Genomic DNA, 22,372 nt, shown 5'->3' with positions numbered 1-22,372 from the left:
GCACATATGGCGGTGCTGATTGGCCTCGTTTGTGACTGTACAATGTGGCAAAGTGTTCCAGTGTTTGGGCTTTTGCTATTTCCACTTCTGAATGTAAATAACAGGCGCACACTGCAGGCCTCTGATTGGACAGCGCGTAATGAGCTGTGAAAGGGCCGTCAGCAGCGTCGCACCGACTTTAATGAAGACCAGAACCAAACAGGGCTCGCGCTGTCGGGCTCAAGTGTGTCCAGATGTCCCCGAGGTCTTTGGAGAAGTGTACAGTATCATTTTTTGACTGTTTGAGCAATTACAAAATGTGTATGTCGTTCAGTCAAACACCGAGACTGATGACCATATTTGCATGCGCAGGGCTGTGAGGGTAGACAAAAGATTCATTCTTTCTTTCTTTCATTCCTTTTTTTATTTTTATTTTTTATTTTTTTTATAAAGTGCCAATATTGAAGGTCTGTAAACATAACTGCCTCAATAAGTTTTATCATCCGTTGAGTTATTAAAGGTGCAGTATGCAACTTGTCTCAGAATCCAAGGAGATTTTATAGCTTTGCCTGGAATGTTCCGCAGTATGGCTTTGTGGAGTTACAGGCCAGATCTTTGGAGAGCCAACCCCACAACACAATTTTTTTTTTTCATCTTGATTTGATTCTTTCAGTTTGTGTAAAGCAAATAGACTGGCTCCAAATAACAATCCATTCAGATTTTTTTTCAGAAGCTGGGAAGACCTAAGTGACCAAAAATGTTATCTTATGTTTGTTTTTTTTGCTTGGCTCCTATAATAGTACTAAAATCTGCACAGACAGTTACAGAACACATTTGTGCCAGCCAGAGTACTTGGCTTAAGAGACATCTATAAGTACATATATATGCAGTACATATATGTAGTATACGTAGTACATGTCTTTAGTACTGAGAGCCGTCATTTCACTCTTTCCCTGTGATGGTGTTGAAGGCTGGGTGGTCCTGCTGCTATGAGGTGGAGCTGTTTATTTAGACTTGGACAAAGCAAAGCTGCGGACGCGCTGAGAGGGCCTGAGGTCTGCGCCCGCCATGACACCATCTTCAGACTGGACTTTTAGGGAGATCTGTCTGCATGCGGGGAAACGCATGTCACGATAGGTTAAATAAATATTTGTTTCTCTCTTTTATACAGCAATCACCAGTTTGTGTATTGACAATGCAGAAAGGATCTCAGTGTTTGGGTAAAACATCCAACAATATACATCAGTGTCAGCAAACTCGCACTAGACTATAGAGTTTTGTGAGGATAGTCTTTTTTCTCTGTGTATTTGATGTGTTTGATATATACAGTGCAATATAATATAGTACAAGCTCTGTTCAAATATTTTAAGTCACTATTTTGTCTCATTGATATTGCATTACTGAGTCATAGTACATTGTCTTTTACTACTTCAACAGTGCAACTATCTTTTAAACGTATTTTAGAAATATTGTAAACTCTTAAACAGTAATGTAACTGGGACAAATTTAAAAGAAATGTTGTATGTTTTCTTAGACAGTACTTATCTTTCTAACATCACAAACTAAAGTGCTTACTACAGCACTACAGCTACCAGTTTTTCTTCTTTCGTAATCATTTTCCAGATGCGTTAGATATTTATGGTGGATAGGGAGCTTAAGATACACTTTATTGGCCCTGTACGGAAATTTGTCTTGTGCATTTGATCCATTATTCAGTGCTGCTGGGGCAACCTGTCAGGATCAGTGGAGGGACCTATCTTGAGTAGGATTTTACAATACAATTCATTATATCCTTGGGAAATTTGTTTTTAGACTTGGACTTATTGTAAATGTTTTTGAGTTGATGGAGAAAACCAGAGTGCCTGGAGTGCCTTGCCCAAGGACACAATACTATTGTATCAGTCACTATTGGCCAATTGAATGTACTAACAGCTATAACTGTTTACTCTATAACCACATCTACTTCTCTTTATATGTGATAGGTTGAAAATGTATAAAATATGTAAGCCTATAGTGTTGACTTTATAGAAATCCTAGATAACAGCTGTAGTGGAGCAAGTATACTGAATTACTTAAGTGAAAGTAAAAGCAAAACATTCACTTAAGTATCACATGAAAGTGTCCATGCACTTCCAGTAAAAGAGTTACATGTACAATATGTTTATTATTATTATGCTGATCCTCAAAACAACTCCATTAAATCTGATCAGCACTATTTACCACTGCATTTTATCTATGTTTAGCTCTAATGGATCTAAAATGACGAAGAGTGGAAACTACTTTTTACTGAAATATTGAAGTGATGTTAACTAGTACTTCATTACTTTCAACCCTTGGATTACAATCTCTATTTATCCAATGTCTCCTCTACTTACAAACCTCTACTAAATACTATTAATATCACTAACAACATAACAAATCAAGCAGCCATCTTCCTCTGGCCTCTGTACCAATGAGCAGTACCCCTTTGTGTGTTGCGCGTGTGCCTTCTGAAGCCTGTAATGAGGCTTATGTGTGGAGGTTAGTGCCAGTGAAGTTGGGTTGATTAGTAGCTCGTGAGTCCTGAGAGAGGCCCATTCGTCTTCATCACTGCTCTGGCCTGGCCCAGTGCTGAGTGTGTATTTTGACAAGTGCAGCCCGTTTATGTAGGGAGTGAAAAAATATAACAAACACTTGGATTAGGAGTGCGTTTGAAGCAGGCAGGCAGCACAGCCCTGGCAGTACTCAGTGAGAGATTGTCCAGGACCAACCATGTAACCGTGATCCCGTATGAATCACGAGAAGAGTAGTTTAAATGTAATCACTCAGGCTTTCATTTTACAGCCCTACAAAACTCTGCAGATGATAGGGACAACTGGGGTTATGCTATTTGAACAATCTGATCTATACGTATGATTAGTAAATGCTTTTTATTGATACTTTAATGATACTTTTTTATTGATATTGATTCTTTTTTAATGACACTGCTCTATCTGAAGTTCTGTTACTCAAGTTAGACATAAATCTGATCTTTTGTTTTAATGCAACAAACTTACTTAGTTGGAACTACAACAGGTGAGATGATTTGTGTCTCTCACACATAAAATGACAGTCACAAGCTAGCAAGCATGATCCAACAGTTTTTCAGTTAGTCACTCTCACCTTTTTATTTTTAAAATTAAACACCCAAACAGGACCATGAACGTGTGTATTTCTCCTGAAAACGTGTTAATTTGTGCAATGTGTCACCATGGTAACTGCTGAGCACTATTCATGCATAGACATAGATGTAGAACACCCCTGCATGATGTCATTGCAAAGTGTCAAAGTGTACTGTATGTAGTACTTGAAATATGTAAAGCACTTAATAGAAATAGAGAGTACTGATACACTGGAATAGCAAAGGGGACTACTGCTACCACAATCATTCATTAATACCACACTTTATTTGTCACAACATTGACTATTTATTTTATGCTTTGTATTCTTTAATTGTAACTTAAAATTAAGCCTAGTTGTTTCTATAAATAGGTTATTCATAATGTTCAGAAAATTACTGCTAAACTGCATATTTCAACACAATAAAACTTGTGTGAACCTTGCCAGGGAGTGATAAAGCATGAATACAAACAAATACAAAACAAAACAAAAATCTATTTGTATGTTATTATAATCTCATATATAACTGTTCAACTAATGCACCTCTTTTAGGACCTGGTATGACTGATCGGTCCATTTCAAAGAACGTCTGGACCCTGAGTATAGCTCAAAAAGCTCCCTGGTTCATTTGTGTGTTGTTTGAGTGATGGACAGAGCAGAGCAGCCAGAACTCAGAGGGGACACTTAAACACTCTCATGGAAATAGGAATCAGACATGCACACATGCAGTTGTTGTTATAACACTAATCGAGAAACATTTTTGCAGTCACGTTTGCAGGGAGTGGGGGTATGGAAAATCCCACATGACTTTAGGCCCAGGATATGTGTCTTTGAAGCCATAAATAAATATTGATTTAGGGACATCATGCTGGGGGTGTTCAACATGTGACACAATGCACACATTACCAAACACTGCCAAAATAAATTTTAAGAAAAAGGGAAAAATACATCATGGATTTAAAAAGCACATTTTCAGGAGCCTGTGATCAATATGAGCGTTCACGGTCCTGTTTAGATGTTTGATTTTCAACAAAAATGTGAGAGTGACTACCTGAAAAACTGTTGAAAAATGCTAGATAGCTTGTGACTGTAATTTTATGTGTGAGAGACTTGTTTAAACAGCACAAATCAGCTCAGTTATCTCTGGTCAAATTATGTTAAAACAAAGCTTAAAGTTGAGTAAAAGATCTTCAGACTGAATAGTACAAACAATATCAATGACATCAGCTGCAAAGTATCAATATAAATATAGACCTAAAAACCGATACCCCAACTTTGTCCTCCCCTAAATGAGTTAGGATGTTATGTAATTTTAAATTGTCCTTGTTATGTTATGGAAGCTGGAAGTCTGTCTCACTCGCATGTCTATATATTATCCAGTAAAGACATGATTGTTGAAATTATTATTCTAAATGAATCCTATAACACTGTAATTATCATTTGGAATTTGTGAACATGTCTTCTCCATCTTGTTTACAGACTCTGAAACACAGGAAACGCTTCTCAGTTGAATCTGGTCAGTTTATTTATTTCAACAAACATTCCTCATTTGCAGAGTGCTGTTTCAGAACCAGAGTATGTAACACTGCTGTCACCATTGATTTCACACTGGTGTCGCTTAGCATGGAACAGAATGAGCAGCTCACGTCATGCAAGAAACTTATTATTATTTGGCTAAATTGTGTACACATTATTGAAATATAAAACTTTGTTAGTGAAGGGGTGACTAACTAAAACCAATTAAAAGTCCTATTTGCACAAAACTGACTCTTATGAGCTATAAGCCAAGTTATAATGTTGTTACCTCATCAAAAACAGACCTGGAGCTGTGTTTTGTTTTATTCTCACATGTTTAAGTTGCCCTTTATCATTATTTTGCCTATGTCGCAAAATGCTCTGTGCCACCTTGTGATGTCATGAAGGTTTCTCAAGTTAACAGCTACCTTTTACCTTTAGTTCAGTAGAGATGAAAAGTTAAAAAAACAAAAACAAAAAACAAACAAACAATGGAGCACTTCTTATATTACCACATGATATCACGTGGTGGAACAGAGTGCCTTCCGTTTGAGAGAAGAACTGCTAAGCCTAAATATACAGGGTTTGTGTGTTAAACGTGTAAATGAAACAAAACACTACTCCAGGTATGTTTTGATAAGAACACATAGACTGCAAAGATCAGAAAATAGGGCAATATAGACCCTTTAAACATTGGGAGTAAGTGGAGGCTGGTATGGAGCATAAGCTTTGTTGTAAGTGTATAAGTGTAATAAAAACAAAAACAAAACAGTAATTGTTCAGAAAGCCAGAATTCAAACCTGTAGAATCCAAAACCACTTGAGGTCTTACTTGGATATTAAGTGCTTAGTTGCTCCTCCTTTTTCAAAATGTACAAAGTGAAAAAGAAAATGTTTCTCTGTGACTTTTCCCCAATTATTAAAAATGAGAAGATACATTACTCAAACTCTGAATATGCCAAACTAAGCCTCTGCCATCTCAAGTCACTGTGCTCTTATGACTGAATTATTCATACTGACAGTTTCAGAGGAGGTTTATTGATGAAAGTTGATGTCCATGAAACTTAAGAAAATATGTACTCTAATTTAGTTAATTAACCACAGTCAGTCTCGTCAAAAATGTTATCTCAAATTTGATCATTCAGGAATGTTCATCTGCAAAATACTGTACTGTTCCATGAGCACATACTGACATGTTGGCAAACTTTGATTGTCCAATGAATCACTGTCTGAGAAAAAGAAACAGGACAGTTTATCCACAAAAAGGCCCAAGTCCTAATGTAAGCATGGCCCAGCTGTGTGCACTTGTAAAGTTGTTATAATCCTCCTCTGACCTATAAACAGGAAAATACATAACATAAAGCATCAAGCCCACATCTACAAATAATATGTCTGTCCATGTTGTCCTTGTAAGGCAATACTGTCTGAGCACCAGGAACTGGGACATTTGAAGTGAAGGTTTTCACAGTCGAGCTTTTAGGGGTGGACATGATTGAGACTGTATAAGACAAGACGCGGCAACTAAAAAATATCTAAACATAACTGCTTTAAATGAGATCAGGAAAGTGGCGTGTTGTTCTAGCTCTAATGCTATATTGCTGCAGAATTTGCAACAAACTGTTTGAAACAGCTTGCATCTCTGTGAATGTTTCATGTGGGAGTAATTCAAAATGAACTGTTGTACATGGTGAAAATATGGTGAAAAATGTACCTTTAGCCAATTTGGCCTTTTATAAAAATGTACAGAAAGTTTCACATGGCTGCATATACTCATTTAATTGTCCTTTTTCCCCTTTCCCTCCCTGTGGGCCTGGTTCTTCTGACAGCAGTCAAAAGAACCAGTTTGTATCATTTTCCCTTTTCTACACTTTGTTTTGATTTGAGGGAGGCCACGCCAGCTCAGAGAGGACCACGGCGTGTTTGCTTGTTTTGAATGTGTGCGTATGGGTGTGTGCGCTGTGAGAGAGCGTAAGCGCTGGACGTGAGATTTCAAACAGCACATCAGTGCGTTTATGTATTGGGTGCCCGGAAATGTTTCCAAATAAACACAGCTTGATTCTCGCTGGGTGGGCGACTTATCAAGAGCTAATTCTGTAAACAGCAGCGCTCATTGGCCACGGAGGGGAATGAAAGTGTAATGGATGTGGGTGGGCTGAGAACACAGCTGTTTATGATGGACCATTTATTTCCCGGCGTTAAGTCAACAACACAAGCTTACAACAATTATTAAGATCCTTCGCGCACTCAGAGCGAGGAGAGCCATGGCGCTATTCCGCGGGCCCTCTGCGCTGGCGCTCCCTGGGTCTCCGCTGCTGTGCTTGTACGGCACGGGAGACGCTCTCAGCCTCGTGGCCGCGCACAGAGAGCCCCCTCAGAAGCCCCCTTTCAGCTACATCGCTCTCATTGCCATGGCCATCAAGAGCGCGCCTCAGCAGCGCGCCACGCTCAGCAGCATCTACCAGTTCATCATGGAGCGCTTCCCTTTCTACCACGACAACAAACAGGGCTGGCAGAACTCCATCCGCCACAACCTCAGCCTGAACGACTGCTTCATCAAAGTCCCGCGGGAAAAGGGTCGGCCCGGCAAGGGGAGCTACTGGACCCTGGACGCGTCCTGCACAGACATGTTTGAGCACGGCAACTACCGCCGTCGTAAAAGGAAAGCCAGGAACGGTTCGCACAAACCTGCGCAAAGACTCAAATGCCCTACCGCTCAGGGGTCAAGGGCCCCGGAGGAGCCGCGCTCAGACAGGTCACAGGCAACGCAGCGGGACACCCCAACTACGGACAAGTCCAAGTGCTTCAGCATTGAAAGCATCCTCAAGAAAGATGCACCTGTGCGAAACCGCGTGTCGGGAGAAGCAGACGCGTGCGCGCTCCGCTCGGCGGTATTCCTCGGGTCCAGACAGTCCATGTGCCAAGTGGGATTCCCTCTCTGCTCTTACCTGCCACTGACCTTTCAGGAATCCGCACAGCGACACTGACTCTGGATTCTTATGTGTTCAGTGGGAAACTGTTCAGTGACTGATGTTTAAGATTGTTGGAGCAAAACAATATAGGCCTGTTTAAATGTGTGTCTGGTAATTAGTTTCATTGTTCTAATAGAATAAAATAATTATAAAAGTTATGTTTTTAATCAAATTTATAGTGCAATGAGGCCAATTTATTAAGTGGACAAAATGCTTGTTTTTATATTAAAATAGCCTATAAACAACGGAAATGAACGCTATCCACCCAACTATATTCTTATGCTAAATGATAAATAAAGTTTAGTTTGATATAAAATACAATTGTGCAATAACTGTCTCAGAAAACAGCGTAATTACCGATTGCATGTCTAACAAGACTGGTGTTTGGACACATTTTTAAAGATATTTCAGAGCCAATTTCAACTCGAGAAGGTACGTGCGAAGGTCTATAGCGACTCCTTGTGGTTTAATCACAAACTGTTGTTGCCATTTACAATGTATTTTGTAGGTGTTAGATTCCCTATTTGAACTACAAAAAATAAGTGTGATGATTAAAATATATAAGATTGACTTATATCAACATTTTAACAACAAACGTTTATTCAGCTTCACTGTACATTTGAACAAAATAACAAACACCAGTCTAAAACTTTGAATGTAAAATAAACTGTAGGACAACATAATTTAATTTTCAAACATGGACTCTAACATCATTGCATAGCAATGCAGTAAGGTTATTTTGCTATGGCACACAGGACAGTGGTGTTATAAAAAAAAATCCTATTTAAAACAACCTAGCTGTCTTAATTATTCCAGCTGAAAAGAAAGTGTTTTTTTTGCATTTGAATTACATGTATATAATTGTTATAATGCAGTCCAGAACACATAAAAAATCTATTGTGAATGTAACCACAATCATTATAATGTACATCATTGATATAAACAATTATATGTATAAAATAACTTGAACTACAAAATAGCAATATTTTTACACACAATCTTAGACAGCCAAGTTCTAAGATATTGTAATGTGGCTGTGTTGAGTCGTGGGTGCAGCTACACCTGTACTCTTGTGCTTTATGTGTGTGGGCCTCAGCAGATACCTCACTGCCCACTGCTGGAGATCCTGCTTCACAGTGAAATGGCTCAAGTGCTGCAGTTCCTGAGCTTTGACCTGGTAGGTGTAGGAGAATGGTTTGCCATCTGTGTGGACACAGGTGTACACATTAGTTTGCTGCTCAGCAGAGGAAATCTGCATCTGAGAGGTGCTCTGCTCAGATGTGGCCCCCATCTGGGAGTCAAACAACCATGAAGGAGGGCTGATCTCTTTATGTAAAATCTCTTTCACATCTATGGGAGAAGCACTTCTCTTCCTCAAAGACCTTTTACATTTTCTGCTAGGCTGTTCATCTGATGTTTCTTCTGTTGTGGAGCTGTCAAGATTAGGAACTTGAGACATGTTGGACAGTGCATTTGCAGACTGTTTTGAGGAGGTGGAGAGGGGGGTTGCTGAGGCAGGTCTCTGGTAAGGTGAAATCAAACTTGGCTCTGCTGTAAGCTAGAATCAAAAAGATAAAGGAGCAAAACTATAAATCTGAATAAAAAAAATACAATGTAATTTTTTTTCATTCAAGACACTGATTGAAAACACTGAAAATAGTGTAATTATGTTCATTTATAGTGTAATTATTATGATAATAACAGGCAGCAAAGATAACACAAGGATTTTATTCAGTAGAGCTGCAACAAAGAATTGTTTTATAGTATTGGTAGTAATATTGATAGTAGACTATTATTTCTATTTTTATATTACATTTTTAACTAATTAATTTAAGATAAAATGAATAAGTGTATTATTGATGAATATCACACATTGTCCACTATTTTATTGCTGCCTTTGTTATAAAACGTTTTATTTTGGAGTATGCAGTGAGCCTGTATAATCAACATAACTAGGTCTGTCATGATAACATGAAGCATATGTTGCTACAGAGAAATAATTGATACTACTGAAACTACATTATGCCACTGACACAAGGCATGAGAATCTCAGAAAACCAATTTTTAAATAGTATCATTAAAAGGCATAAGCTATAAACAATAAAATGAACCAATAATTACTCACCACGTTATTTGTTCTACTCTCTACAGCTCAAATCGTATCTTATTGCATAAAAATAACAACAGTCACCCCTTCTTACTCTATTGTAAAGAAATTTTACCCACGATAAATAGAATACAGATACTAGATGCTTGTTTTGTTGACAATAACAGTAGTAACAACAAACCATAAATTATATGCTATATGAGTATCTCTGCAAGAAGAAGAGTGACTACAAGTTGGACTGATTTACTCACTTCTCTCTGGGACCCTTTTGAGTGGGTGCTGGGGTCCAGATGGGAGAGATTAGTGGTGGATTCACTGAAGATGGGCCTGCGTGGAAGTGGAGTGGATTCAGGGCTGGATTTGGTTGAAGATGTGTTGCTGGGAGGAGGACACATGTTCCAAGGGTTGGACATACAACTCATGTCAACAGCACTCAGCCCTACAGGTGCAAACTCAATGGAATTAGACACATTATCACTGGTACTTTGCTGTCCAGGTTCAGGTAAAGCTGATTGCATATTTGTGGACTCTGGAGATGCCTCTGACAGTGAGGTCCTCTCATTCTCTGAGAAAGTTTTTGGTTGTAGATGTTGTTGCCCCACATTGTCTGGGATAATGAGCTGTTTAACTGGGACAGTAAAGCTCTCTACCCCTTTGTATCGAACAGTATCAATGTCCCAGCCAGTGGCCATACATGTATCAGGCAGGGGAGTGGAATTTGTTGAGGTGGATGGTTGCGGGTTCACAGAGCTGAGTTTTTCTCTGACGTGCTCCAGCTCAGACTGCAGACAATCTTGCTGCCATTCCCCAAGTAGCTCTGTAAGGTTAAACATGCTCTCACTCTTTTGGGAATAATCCTCGTGCCCCAACATAGCACGCCATGCCTGACAAATTTTAGCCCGGACAGAGGGTAGACTAGTACAGCAGGGAGTGTTGTCCCTGACCCCCACTGCCGTTGTGACCAGCTTTCCCACTAACAAATAAAAACGGCTCTGGGTCTGCTCCTCGGACCTGTGAAATCGCAGTTTATAATCCTGAATGCCCACTGTGGTGTTGAGCAAACTGCTGAAGCACTCCCGGTCTTCACGGTCCTGGAGGTTCTCCCAGGCTGACGCAGTGAGGACGGCTGGAATCTGCACCCGCTCATCGGACAGAAAGAGTAGCCCCGTGGGACCCTCTGAGCCCAGCGCTTGAGACTGCGACATGTGACCAACCCCAATGACATGTGCCTTGAGTGGTCCAATGCTTGGGCCTTCATCACCGCCAAAGCTCACGATCAAGTTCTCTATCCACGGATTTAGCCTGCCCCGAGCTAACATCTCGATTTTTATTTTAATTTTCAAATGGTCCGTTCCTATTTTGTTCCGCCGGAAAATGTTTCAATTACCCGTAGTTCCACTAAAGAACGCTACGATGACACAAGAGACAGGCTTTATTATTTTTAAGTGTTGTTTTCTTAACATAATTTTTCTTAACATAATTTAAATTTCATTTTGAGATTTCAAAACGTGAACGACGCATTTTTCCATGGCTAAGATGAACGGGAATACTGCCGTTTCCGTCAAAACAATTTTATTTTGAAAGTTACTATTTTGGTTCTACTGTCTCTAGATAACTTCCTGTTCTGTTTTTTCCCCAAATATTGGAAAATTACGAAGATTCAACCAAATGTGATGTGTCGGGTGTCTGTTTTGCCATTATAAGCACACTACACTCTAAAGTTATTCGTGTGTTTTTGCCTCCCTTTTCTATCTGATATATTTTACAATACAGTAAACCATAAATCCATACATCACATTAACGTTACCTGTCTTGACTTCACGCCCTCTTCCAACATTCTCGCCCCGGAGTGATTCAAGTCATGCTAGCACAGCACCGGGTTGAGTCGTAATACACGTTTTACTACGGTAAGGCTCTGTTTTAAGAATACCGTATATTGAATACTAGAAGACATTAGCTAAATGAAAGCATTGCTATTCAGTGTTGTTTTTCTGCTGCAGCTTTAGCCAACTAGAAATGTGAGTTGTAGTACTAGCCTTCTTGCTTTTACGTGTTAGCTCACTCTTTGTGCTCGATCACAAAATATGCTGGCTGAAGTTTTAAAGACAGCAAAAATGGCCAGGTTAGAAAAATGACGTGCTCTTGTCCCGAGTCTTCTGTTGTCCATCTGTTCAGTAAACACTAGCACACTTCTTTGAAAGGTCTGCATAGATTTTGTTTGTATTGTTCAAGATTACCCACAGACTCTCATAATAGTGTTTTTACATTACTCAGGCATTGTGTGTAACAAGGCCTTGTTAATGACTGGCTTATATGTTTCATAAAACTCAGTAAAGTCAATATGACATTGTAACTGTTGTATTGTTGATTTAACATTTTTCTGATATATGCAGATTTTTAAACCCAGCCACAGCCCCAGACATGCCCGACACGGGTTCAAAAGTGTCTGATCCACAGCATTCCCAGAAACTCCTTCAGGTGCTGCGATCCTTCTGGCAGGAGCAGAGCTTCCATGATGCACTGCTGGTGGTGGACGGAGAAGAACTTCCCGTTCAGAAGAATATTCTGGCTGCTGCAAGCCCTTATATAAGGTTGGAGCATTTACTGTGCTTCCAAACCACAGAATCTCTGCATGGTTTATGATATTTATGGTGTGGGTGCAACATGGGTGTGTCTCCTACTGTCATTGGTCGTCATACTTGTGTTTTGCTCTGCTTGCTAGGACCAAGTTAAACTACAATCCTCCAAAGGAAGATGGCTCTATGTACAGAATTGAACTCCAGGGAGTCTCCATGGAGACCATGAAACAGATCCTGGACTATATTTTCAGTGGTGAAGTAAGGGTCTTTTGAGATGTCTTTTGTCCAGTGTCCCGAAATATGTATTCACAATTCCTCCCAAGTTTCTCTGTTGTGTTTGGTAGCAAGTATTTAATACCAGTACAGAAAATAGTCGTGAGCTATATGGACAAAGAGTCTGTAAGAAGACCAGACGTTGTTTTTTTTACAGACAAGGAATAAAATATGATAGAGTTTAGAGCTGTCCATGAAATAAACAAAATAGTAGTAAATATTTAGTTTCTGGATTTAGAATGAAAGACCCTTTGTTTTGTTAATTTATAACAATATTCCTGTAGTTTTGCGCATTGTTTTAGAGCAAACCCAGCTTTACTGTTAATATTTCCTTGTTCCCCAGATCACACTGAGTGAGGAGATGGTCCAGGACATGGTGCAGGCTTCAGACTTGCTGCTCATGACTGACCTCAAGTTACTGTGTTGCCAGTTTTTGGAGAGCTGCATCACTGCTGAGAACTGCATTGGTATCCGTCTCTTCTCTCTTCATTACTGTCTGTACCATGTACACTATGCTGCTACCGAGTTCCTACAGACACACTTCAGAGATGTGGCTCTCACAGAGGAGTTTAGAGAGCTGCCTCATGAACGGCTCTGTGAGATCTTCTCTATGGAGAAACTAAATGTAGGCAATGAGAAGTATGTGCTGGAAGGGGCAGTGCGGTGGTTTGCTCATGATCCCGAGGATCGCAGGGTGGGTTATTTAATACTCTACATGTATTTTCTATGTTGGATTAATACAGTTCAAAGATCCATTTGTTTATATGTGTAATGTAGGTACACATGAGAGAGGTGATGTCCACTGTGTGGACGCAGGGCCTAGACCTGAGTTACCTCAGAGAACAGGTATTATAGTGTGACTTCACAGTACAATAATTACAATACAAAAAATACATCTACATTTTGTGTAAAACATACAAACATATGTATTTGATGCTCTTTCCCTCCAGGCACTGGGTGAGCCCCTGATGAGAGAAGTGGTCAGAGACTACTGTCAATCTGTAATAGGGGCTGGGCAGCTGCAGGGAGAAGCGCTATTGGCATCATTTAAACCTCGGGGCTACTCTGAGTGCATTGTAATTGCTGGAGGAGAAGATCGCAAGTAAGTAACTATCGTCTACTATTGTACATGCATCATAGAAGATGCAATGTCAAATAATGGTGGGTTAGATTTATTTGTTTTTTATCATTTTAACTGCAAATTCCACCCAAACCCACTTTACAAGTTGCATTGAAGCCATTGTTGACACAAGTAACAAATGCCATATTTATTTATTCAGAACTCGGAAGCCGACTGCTGTGACCCGCTGCATGTGCCCTCTATATGACCCCAACAGACAGGCCTGGATAGAGCTGCAGCCCATGAGCTCTCCCCGACTGGGACATGGGATGGTGTCTGCTGGTCAGTGTCCCAGGGTTATGGCATAGATGAGAACACATATTCCTCAAATATGGGATTACTTTTTTTTTTCAGAGGGTTTTCTGTTTGTGATGGGAGGGACAGATGAACACAACAGGATACTGGACACTGCAGAGAAATACGATCCCGATACAAACAGCTGGAGCCCTGTACCACCAATGCTGCAGGTATTTAATATGGCCACCTAATGGGTTACTTGTTTTAAAGTTAAAGATTTTTGACAGACACACCACCTGCATGACCTCATGGAAATACAAAAGTTAAGGGAAACATTTGACTATTTTGCATGGGGAGTTTTATGAGTTTCATGACAAATTGTGGAATATTCCAGGCTAAACAAGAACATCTCCATGGAAACAAGCAGTTTGTAAATATTGCTCATATAGTATTAAAATTTTAAGTACTGAAGTATTCACTGTAGAGAATAGTTTTCAGGTATTCAGGGTAATTTTTTCCCCAAATCATTATAATAAATACCTGTTGCTGCTTCTACTTCTAAAAGACAAAATGCAGATATTATCTTATTCTGTCCCATCCACCCTGTAAAACCAGTATTATGTGAAAGATTGGATTAGAAAGCCAAGAGAAATGTTTGTTTTGAATGAGTAAATTGGAAACACAGATTTTATTGGGCTGTATTTATATTTTCTACCACCAAAAGAAAATCCTAGAATAAGCCAACTCTAAACCTTTTAGACAAGACCAATAAAAACCCATGAATTGCATTTAAAGCAAAATGACGACAACAAACGGACTAATCATTTCTAATGAGCCCAGTACCTACAGAGGGCAAATCTTTGTTGTACATCTGCACAAGGTCACAGACTGTCCTGGATTAAGCATCATAAGGCTTCAAATGGGCTACATTTGTATTTTGAGTCTTTAGTGAAATCAAAAGTAATAATACTCAAAATACAACTTTAGTACTAGCTGTAAGTATTGTATAGCTTGAGCCTTTAGTTATATAAACTGAACATTTATAATAATAATAATAGTAATAATAATAATAATAATCTGTGACCTAGTTCTTGTAATTGCTTCATCTTACCACTGGGCGTCACTAAAGTTGCTGAAATGCCATGACACTAACTGCCTGGAGCTCAGGCAGCTTTGTCGTTTTTTTTATTTTTTTTTTGTTCGTTTTTTTTTTTTTTTTTTTTTTTTTTTGCATTATCACAAAACTGATGAGGTCTAAACAAAACAAAGAGATGAATATATTACAAGAAGATAATGTTTGTTTTTATCACAACATATAATCAACTAGTTTGATTTTGTTGAATGCTACTTTGATCGAATGTGCTTAAAGTGCCTGAGTAACAATAGCATTGAAATACTGCACAAATGATCATATTCATATACATATACATATAACCTCTTACTCTTTTGCATATATTTCCCACTACAACTTAAAAAGTTTAATTTGTGTTTGGTAAAAGTTAGAGCAAAATATGGCAAAGTAAGAATTTTTTTTTTCATAAACATATGAAATTCCTTGTGCAGATGGATTTTAAAAGCCCTAATCAAAAACATTCAACATCAAGGAAGGAATTTTCAAAGTAAAAGCCCCCCCCCCCAGTGCAAATAATAATAATAAAAAGTCATTTGTAATATTTTGCACATGTTTTAGGCCCGGCAGAACTTTGGTATAGTGGAGTTGGACGGGCTGATCTACATCCTGGGAGGAGAGAATGAGGTGATGGAGCTGATCTCTGTGGAAGTGTTTGACCCACACTTCAACACATGGAAAACACAGACAGATATGACTATGGTCCGCAAGGTACTGTCCACGTTTTGGTACAATATTTCCTGTTGTGTTTTGGCAATGGTTGCCACAGTTTTCTCATTACATTTTCTGCAGGTCACAAATGAATAAAATATAGCATGATGTAGTGATATGTGCTTTCATAAAACTAATTTTACTCTTTATAATGGAGGAATTGATTAACGAGCTTCTACCTTTTATGAGTTAGTGCCCCTTTTAAAGTAAAGCTATGTAATGTTTCTGGAGGGGTGTTCATGGAGATGTTATTGCTTTGCCTGCAATGTTCTGGGTAGCGCTTTAACTTATCCATTAACCACCATTTCATTTGTTCTATTGTTGCTGTGTGTTTTTTTAATTGTTAAAATATACTATACTTTGAAAAAAAAAACTTACTGTGAGCAGGGCCGCCTGATAGACTCTGCTTATCTTCATAGAGTTAGGTTTAATGCCATAATACAGAGTATGCCAGGCAAAGCAATAATATCTCCACTGAGACAAGAAAATGGCGAACCCTTCACTTGAAACAAGTTACATTGTACATCTTTAATATAAGACAATGGTTGCTGGCTTTTCTCCACCCTTGTCCAAACCTGTCTGCATTGTAAAATATTGACAAGAGCTATTTGAAACATGAATGCTTGTGTGTGTGGACTTTCAGATTGGGTGTTATGCAGCGATGAACAAAAAGATCTATGCCATGGGAGGGGGCTCCTATGGGAAACTGTTTGACTCTGTGGAGTGCTTTGACCCAAAGACCCAGCAGTGGACTGGCCTGTGTCCCCTGAAGGAGAGGAGGTACTTTCAGTTTGCCCTGGGCTTTACATTGTTGCTTCACTGTAAGCATGATATACCTCACCGCAGGAACTTGTCTAGTTTCTGTCTCCTCACACACATCCCTTTAGTCACACTAAGTCAGGTGTTTTGCTCAGGAAGACAATCATGATGGGCGTGATAGACCAGTGTTCAAAAACTACTTTCTGTTCTAGGAATTAGCTCAGCATGTGAAATAAACGTGTGACCAATATAGAATACAAAATCTCGTATTCATTGGCTGTAGCTTTACTTAGTGTTCCAACACGTGTGTTTTTAGGCTGTTGGTCCTCAGCGGGATTTTGGTTCCCTATTCCCGTAAAGAAATTTTTACATTTTGAAAAAACTACAGTGACATCATGACATTTACTTTCTGTTTTGCGTTACAAACTAAAAATAGTTTTAGTGGCAGTTGCAGTTTACTGGAACTTATTCCCCAGGGTTTTGCCATTTCAACTAGACATGGACAATAAAGTTTTCTTTTTCAACCTCAGAAAAACTTGTAAGTCTGTGTTGTGTTTTCTTTAAGCAGAACTTATGTCTTTTTGGGTTAGGACATTGAGGTTTTTTCTGTGTTGTCAGATTTGGGTCTGTGGCGTGTGGCATTGCACAGGAGCTGTATGTGTTCGGAGGAGTCCGGAGCCAAGAAAATGAGAATCCAGAGCAGAGACAGATGATGACCTGCAAATCTGAATTTTACCATGATGAGCTGAGGAGGTGCCCCTTCAGTTTTTCACATGATCTTCTGTTTGTTCTAAGAAGTGGTTCCCAACTTTGATCTTGCACTGCAAGATGATTTCTTACAATCTTTATCATTTCAAAAAGTCACAAGAATCCATCTTGTCCTACTCCTGCTGTTACATTTGGGATAGCATTCACCTGTGGTTTGGAACGACTGGACCAATCACAGGGCAGAAAACTAAAACAAATGTGGAGGTGTCAAGGACATTCAAGGACAAAAAATTGGGAGCCACAGTTTTACAACCCTGTTCAAAAGATACAAAAAAGATACTCTTAAATTGTGTGTAGTTAAACCAAAATTATAAGCATCAGCAACCATTAAGAAGAGCTAGGCTTAACTAAAAGACATTTGTGCAGTTTTCGACCCATTGGTGTTATGGTGCACTTTGGTATAGCTTGAAGTATTTTTTATTTGTTTATTAGGATCCTGATTATCTGTCCTCAAGGGCTAGCTAATGTGGGGGGTCCTATATTTTAAAAAACAGTTTTAATTTCATCCCCATTCAAGTATAACATTGTGTTTTCAGATGGATGCTGTTGGACGACCAAAGTCTTTGTATTCCGACCAGCTCTTCCTTTGTGTACGGGGCTGTGCCTATCGGGCCAAACATCTATGTGGTTGGAGATCTTGACACAGGTGAGTTCAAGACATGATATACCAGAATCCTAGTTGAGCTTTCTTAAGTTAACAATTTTAAAGTTTTTTGTTTCTTACAGGTACTAGTTTTGACTACATTCGTGAATTTCGTAGAAGCACTGGAACCTGGCACCGGACCAAGCCTATGTTGACCTCTGACCTGTCCAAAACCACCTGCACCTCACTGCGTTTCGCCAACTGTAAACTGTTCAGACTGCAACTGCACCAGGGCATGTTCCGCATCCGAGTGGGGCTCTGATGGCATACAGGCTCCTTCTTCATATACACACTGGTACAGTCTGGTTTGGAACAGGCCAAAGAACATTTTTACCTTTTTAACTTTATGTGCTAGAATCATGGTATGTGTCCTGAATTCTCATTTGCTCGGTGATGGGAAGAAGCCTAAATAACAAACTGTAATTGTAATGCAGAGGGTTTGCGCTCTGAGGACTTTTCCTTTTGCACACCCTTTATGTGACTGCTAACTATTTGGTTTCTGGGTATTTTTTAAACTCGTAAAACTAGAATGAACTACTGTTGTACTACTATCTTACTGTAATCTACAATGGATCTCACTAGACAAGGTAGACCAGTTAAAAACAAGTATTTATTTTCACAGTAATGCCTAAAAACATCAGTGTTGAGCACAGTGCAGGCACTGTTTTAGTTCTTTTTTAATGGAACTTTAAACATGCTAGAGTTGTATGACACTAGTATGATTATTTTTTATTTCTTCTGTAACCATTTTAAATGACATGAGGGAAGTGACTAATGGGGCAGACCTTAAGTAATCATCACTACTATCTGTAATATGTCAGTGTGCAACTGTTAGAGTTAGATATGCAAACTTCACAGTGATGCAAAATGTAAACCGCCCTTCTTTGAATGTGCCTCCAGCTATTACTTATGCAACAATGAAACCTTGTTCAAACTAAAAAAAAGCAATAACAAAAAAATAATTTAAAATACAACTTTTCAATCATTTATCTGTAATACCCACCCCTTTAATCACAGAATCTTTATATTTACATAACTCAACACAGGAACTGATACAGAGGAAAACAGTCTCTTAAACAATATGCCTGTGTAATCCCTCAGTAGTCCAGGTAATTAAATTTTTCTTTTGCTTTTAAACACTAGTGAAACAAGCTGGAGATGAGTGTAGCATCTCTTCAAGTCTGCCCTTTCCCATGCACTGTGTGACGGGTGGACTCTAGAGCACAGGCACTTTACCTGATAATCACTTTTATCATGGACTGGGCTGAAGTGCAGAAATAGACCTCATGTCTGTCACTTCTGAGTGGCTCTATGTGTTTGGCTGCCTGTGACCTTTGACCTTGCTTTCCAGTCAGGACACTTTTGGCAGCCATTGACCCCCATTTGTTCCTTCAGCTGCTGCTGTCTGTCGTCAGGTGCACACTCCATCGTTCCCTGAAAGCGGCACTGTTTCATTTCCAGTGGAACATTGTCTTTGTTACTATAGGCCTGTCATGATAACACATTCTGAAGTGTGATGTACTGCTAAAGTAAATATATACACGATAAACGATAATATTGTAACTAAACCGTGAAGCTGAATTATTCCCCTTAAAAAGTACTTTAAAAGTACAATATTGTTAAATATAGTTGAGCTGCAAATAAATAAATAAAGTTATAAGTTCATCATTTTAGTTAATAATTCAGCCTTCATCAGCTCAAATCTTATACTGCAGAAAAAATAATAAAAAATTTCTCAGTAGTACAAAGAAAAGGTACACACAAATAAATATTGACCCCCCCAAATTATTGTTCCATCTGTCATATATTGAACGATAAGTCAATATAGTCATTATCATGACAGGCCTAACATTGGAGTTGTAGTTGGTGGCACAATTTTGACTTGAAAGTTGATGTAAAAACAAATCAAATCAGGTATTTATTACAACACTAAATTCATTGGGACCGCCTGCCTTATGGAGACAAAAATTATGAAATTTATTAAGTAATAGATCAATAGCATAATTTAAAGCAATTATTTCCAACGTGGGGGTCAGTAGTTAAATTTGGGGACCCAAAATACTTAGGGGGTCCCCAAGGGTTCTTAAAAAAGAGGGTCAAACTAGATTGTGTGAATTTTAAAGAAGGTATGATATCTTAATTCCTTCTATATAGTGTTTTAAAATCATTACTGTTATGTAACATCTTTTAATCAAAAATTATATTTTTGATTTTTTAATATAATTGTATTTTCCCACTACAGTACAGTAACTATTTGGGCAACCAACATATCAAAGGGCAAAATAGGGGTTTCTGTAAGAAAAAGTTTGGGAACTACTGGGGAAGTTAAGATGTGGGTTGGTGATGTAATGTAATGTCCCCAAAAAGCATAGAATGTCCGTATGTGTGTGTTTTTTTTTTTTTCTTATACTGAAAAACTTCAGGTTAATGTCCATTATTTGATTTGTACACAAAAGTTTAAACTATAGTATCTTGTGTCACAGAAATTAATGTACTGATAAAACTAGGAAATGCTCCATCAGGAATATTCATATTAACTTCATAGTAGAATTTTGTTTACTTTATTGTGTATTTTCACTGACAGAGGAGTTACTGTACCAGTGTTCAAAAAGAATGTACATTTTTTGTGTCACTGCTTCATCACAATTTTGTTCTACCAAATCAAATGCTACCTGGAGTGTAATACAAAAATATACAATTGTGTCTCAATAGAGTGATTCATATGCACACAGTCTTAAAATCACCATCTTACTCAGTAGTGTCCCAGAGTGTGCGTTGTTCAGATCAAAATGAAAGGGAATAGTTATCAGTTTGAGTTTGAAATGTTCTTGTGTGAGACACTGCTGAGTTGTGAAAGATGGGAGAGCAATGGTTTTCTACTTTTTGTAACTTATGCTTGAGCAACTCTTTGTAAACGTCATCCATGTGTCATCCATTCACGTCAGAGACAATAAAGCAACTACTGGGATAAACAGACTGGTTATTCTGCAATGCCACTGTTTGGGTTGGTGTTAAATAGCTTCTATAGAGTGAAAGTAGTTTGTATATTCAGACTATACAATAGACTACAGTAAATTCCTAAGTAATTACTGCTTATATTGTGCATCATGTCATTTATATTGGTGACACCAGAGAATACTATTCATGTGCTTGGAAAGGAATCGAAATCAGCCCCTGCATCTCAGAGAAATCTTTAAAGGAAAAGAAAACAGACATAATCAGCATTGCTTCAAAATGCATCACTGATGAACAAAGTTATTCCCATAACATTGTTTCATTTTCCAGTGTATTCCATTGTAGTTTTGCTTGTGTGGCCGAGTGAGGATGACGTCTGATGTTTTCCATACTTCATGTCTAAACTTGCAGTCGCCTGCGGGCCTGTAAAATGGGCCTATACAGCAGCGCTGACACAGTCACAGTGATCTGCTCTTGTGACAACTGCAGGAGACCAATCCTGTCCTGTGACCACTGCGAGCTCAGACCCACCTCAATCTGGACATGCAGTTCAATGAGTTCTCTGCTAATGATGTGGTAGTTTAGTTTACATAAAATTTATGAAAATGAAAAAAATCCACAAATTATAAATTTCCCTAATATGAGAAAATCCATTTAAGACTGAGCTGAGAAGGGTAATAAGGGTTTGGAGTGGACAGAAATTATGTGTACTTGATGGGATTTAACTCTAATTATCTTGGCTTTAGGATTTGATAATTGCAATATTGTTTAAAATTTCTTGTAGTTGTTGAGACTTTGTTTTCGTGCGCATGTTTATAGCTTTTTGACCAGAGCATGGCTCTCCTGATAATAGCGTCATGTGACTGTGGTCAGCTGTGGTCTGTAGACTGGACATGTGAGCAGACTTATTAAAGGAACTACACACATCACGCCATGTTAGAGCCCATGGAGCACGTTTAGGTGAATGCGCCTGCTCACTGTCCTGTGTTTATGAAGGCTCCAGCTGTGACCATCTCAGCAGAGGGCCTGTCTCCCATCATCATAGTCTGACCAAAAACATGTGCTTACCATTTAAAGGTGCAGTGTCAAAATGCTTTGCTTTGTATTATGTTCCACATTATGGCATTAAACTAGTCTATCTCCATGGTGACACCAACAGGCCAAGTTACAGGTCAGAGTGTGGAAAGGCCAACCCACTCATGATAAGAATGCATATTTTCAAAGTATGTTTTATCAATAAAAAACTGTAATTCAAAAAGTGCAAGGTATGAAGGTATGTGAGTTTAATGCTGTCAAACATGCAGGCAAAGCAAAACGTCTTCATGGAGATAAGCAGGTGGTGACCCTATATCAGAAAGGTTACATAATGCACCTTTAATTAAGAAGGAAAAATTTTAAACATCTGACTCTTAGCAGAGTTTAACCACAGTTGGCAGCACATTCAGTTTTTGATTGTTTTAGGCCATAGCTGCATAGCTGCCCTTGCACTAA

General features: G+C 38.7%; 3 protein-coding genes across 5 annotated transcripts; 2 read left to right on the top strand and 1 right to left on the bottom strand.

Annotated features, from left to right (window-relative positions):
* Positions 1 to 6,070: 6,070 nt before the first annotated feature.
* foxl1 (forkhead box L1) lies at positions 6,071 to 7,615 on the top strand. The gene has a single exon (XM_020935284.2). The coding sequence runs from the start codon at positions 6,893 to 6,895 to the stop codon at positions 7,613 to 7,615; it is 723 nt and encodes a 240-aa protein (XP_020790943.1). The 5' UTR covers positions 6,071 to 6,892.
* A 627-nt stretch (positions 7,616 to 8,242) lies between these two features.
* On the bottom strand, positions 8,243 to 11,072 carry acd (ACD shelterin complex subunit and telomerase recruitment factor). 2 transcript variants are annotated; one of them, XM_055156019.1, is made up of 2 exons: positions 9,959 to 11,072; positions 8,243 to 9,158 (listed from the first exon to the last, which is right to left on the bottom strand). In XM_055156019.1, exons 1-2 carry the CDS (start codon positions 11,024 to 11,026, stop codon positions 8,616 to 8,618), a joined length of 1,611 nt encoding a protein of 536 aa, XP_055011994.1. In that variant the 5' UTR covers positions 11,027 to 11,072; the 3' UTR covers positions 8,243 to 8,615. The 2 variants fall into 2 exon arrangements, with proteins under 2 accessions (XP_055011994.1, XP_055011995.1); XM_055156020.1 differs by having other exon boundaries at positions 8,622 to 8,803.
* A 243-nt stretch (positions 11,073 to 11,315) lies between these two features.
* gan (gigaxonin) lies at positions 11,316 to 20,898 on the top strand. 2 transcript variants are annotated; one of them, XM_055155275.1, is made up of 13 exons: positions 11,316 to 11,614; positions 12,101 to 12,298; positions 12,430 to 12,544; positions 12,903 to 13,253; positions 13,337 to 13,405; positions 13,510 to 13,661; positions 13,840 to 13,961; positions 14,034 to 14,146; positions 15,607 to 15,756; positions 16,400 to 16,536; positions 17,134 to 17,268; positions 17,820 to 17,929; positions 18,010 to 20,898. In XM_055155275.1, the coding sequence occupies exons 2-13, from the start codon at positions 12,129 to 12,131 to the stop codon at positions 18,186 to 18,188; spliced, it is 1,803 nt and encodes a 600-aa protein (XP_055011250.1). In that variant the 5' UTR covers positions 11,316 to 11,614; positions 12,101 to 12,128; the 3' UTR covers positions 18,189 to 20,898. The 2 variants fall into 2 exon arrangements, with proteins under 2 accessions (XP_055011250.1, XP_055011251.1); XM_055155276.1 differs by having other exon boundaries at positions 17,993 to 20,898.
* Positions 20,899 to 22,372: the final 1,474 nt, after the last annotated feature.

This window comes from Boleophthalmus pectinirostris, unplaced genomic scaffold, assembly GCF_026225935.1.
Source record: "Boleophthalmus pectinirostris isolate CB_2022bp ecotype Guang Dong unplaced genomic scaffold, ASM2622593v1 HiC_scaffold_2, whole genome shotgun sequence".
NCBI classification, from domain to species: domain Eukaryota; kingdom Metazoa; phylum Chordata; class Actinopteri; order Gobiiformes; family Gobiidae; genus Boleophthalmus; species Boleophthalmus pectinirostris.
Note: the sequence above shows the minus strand (reverse complement) of the source record. Positions and strands in the feature narration are given on the sequence as shown.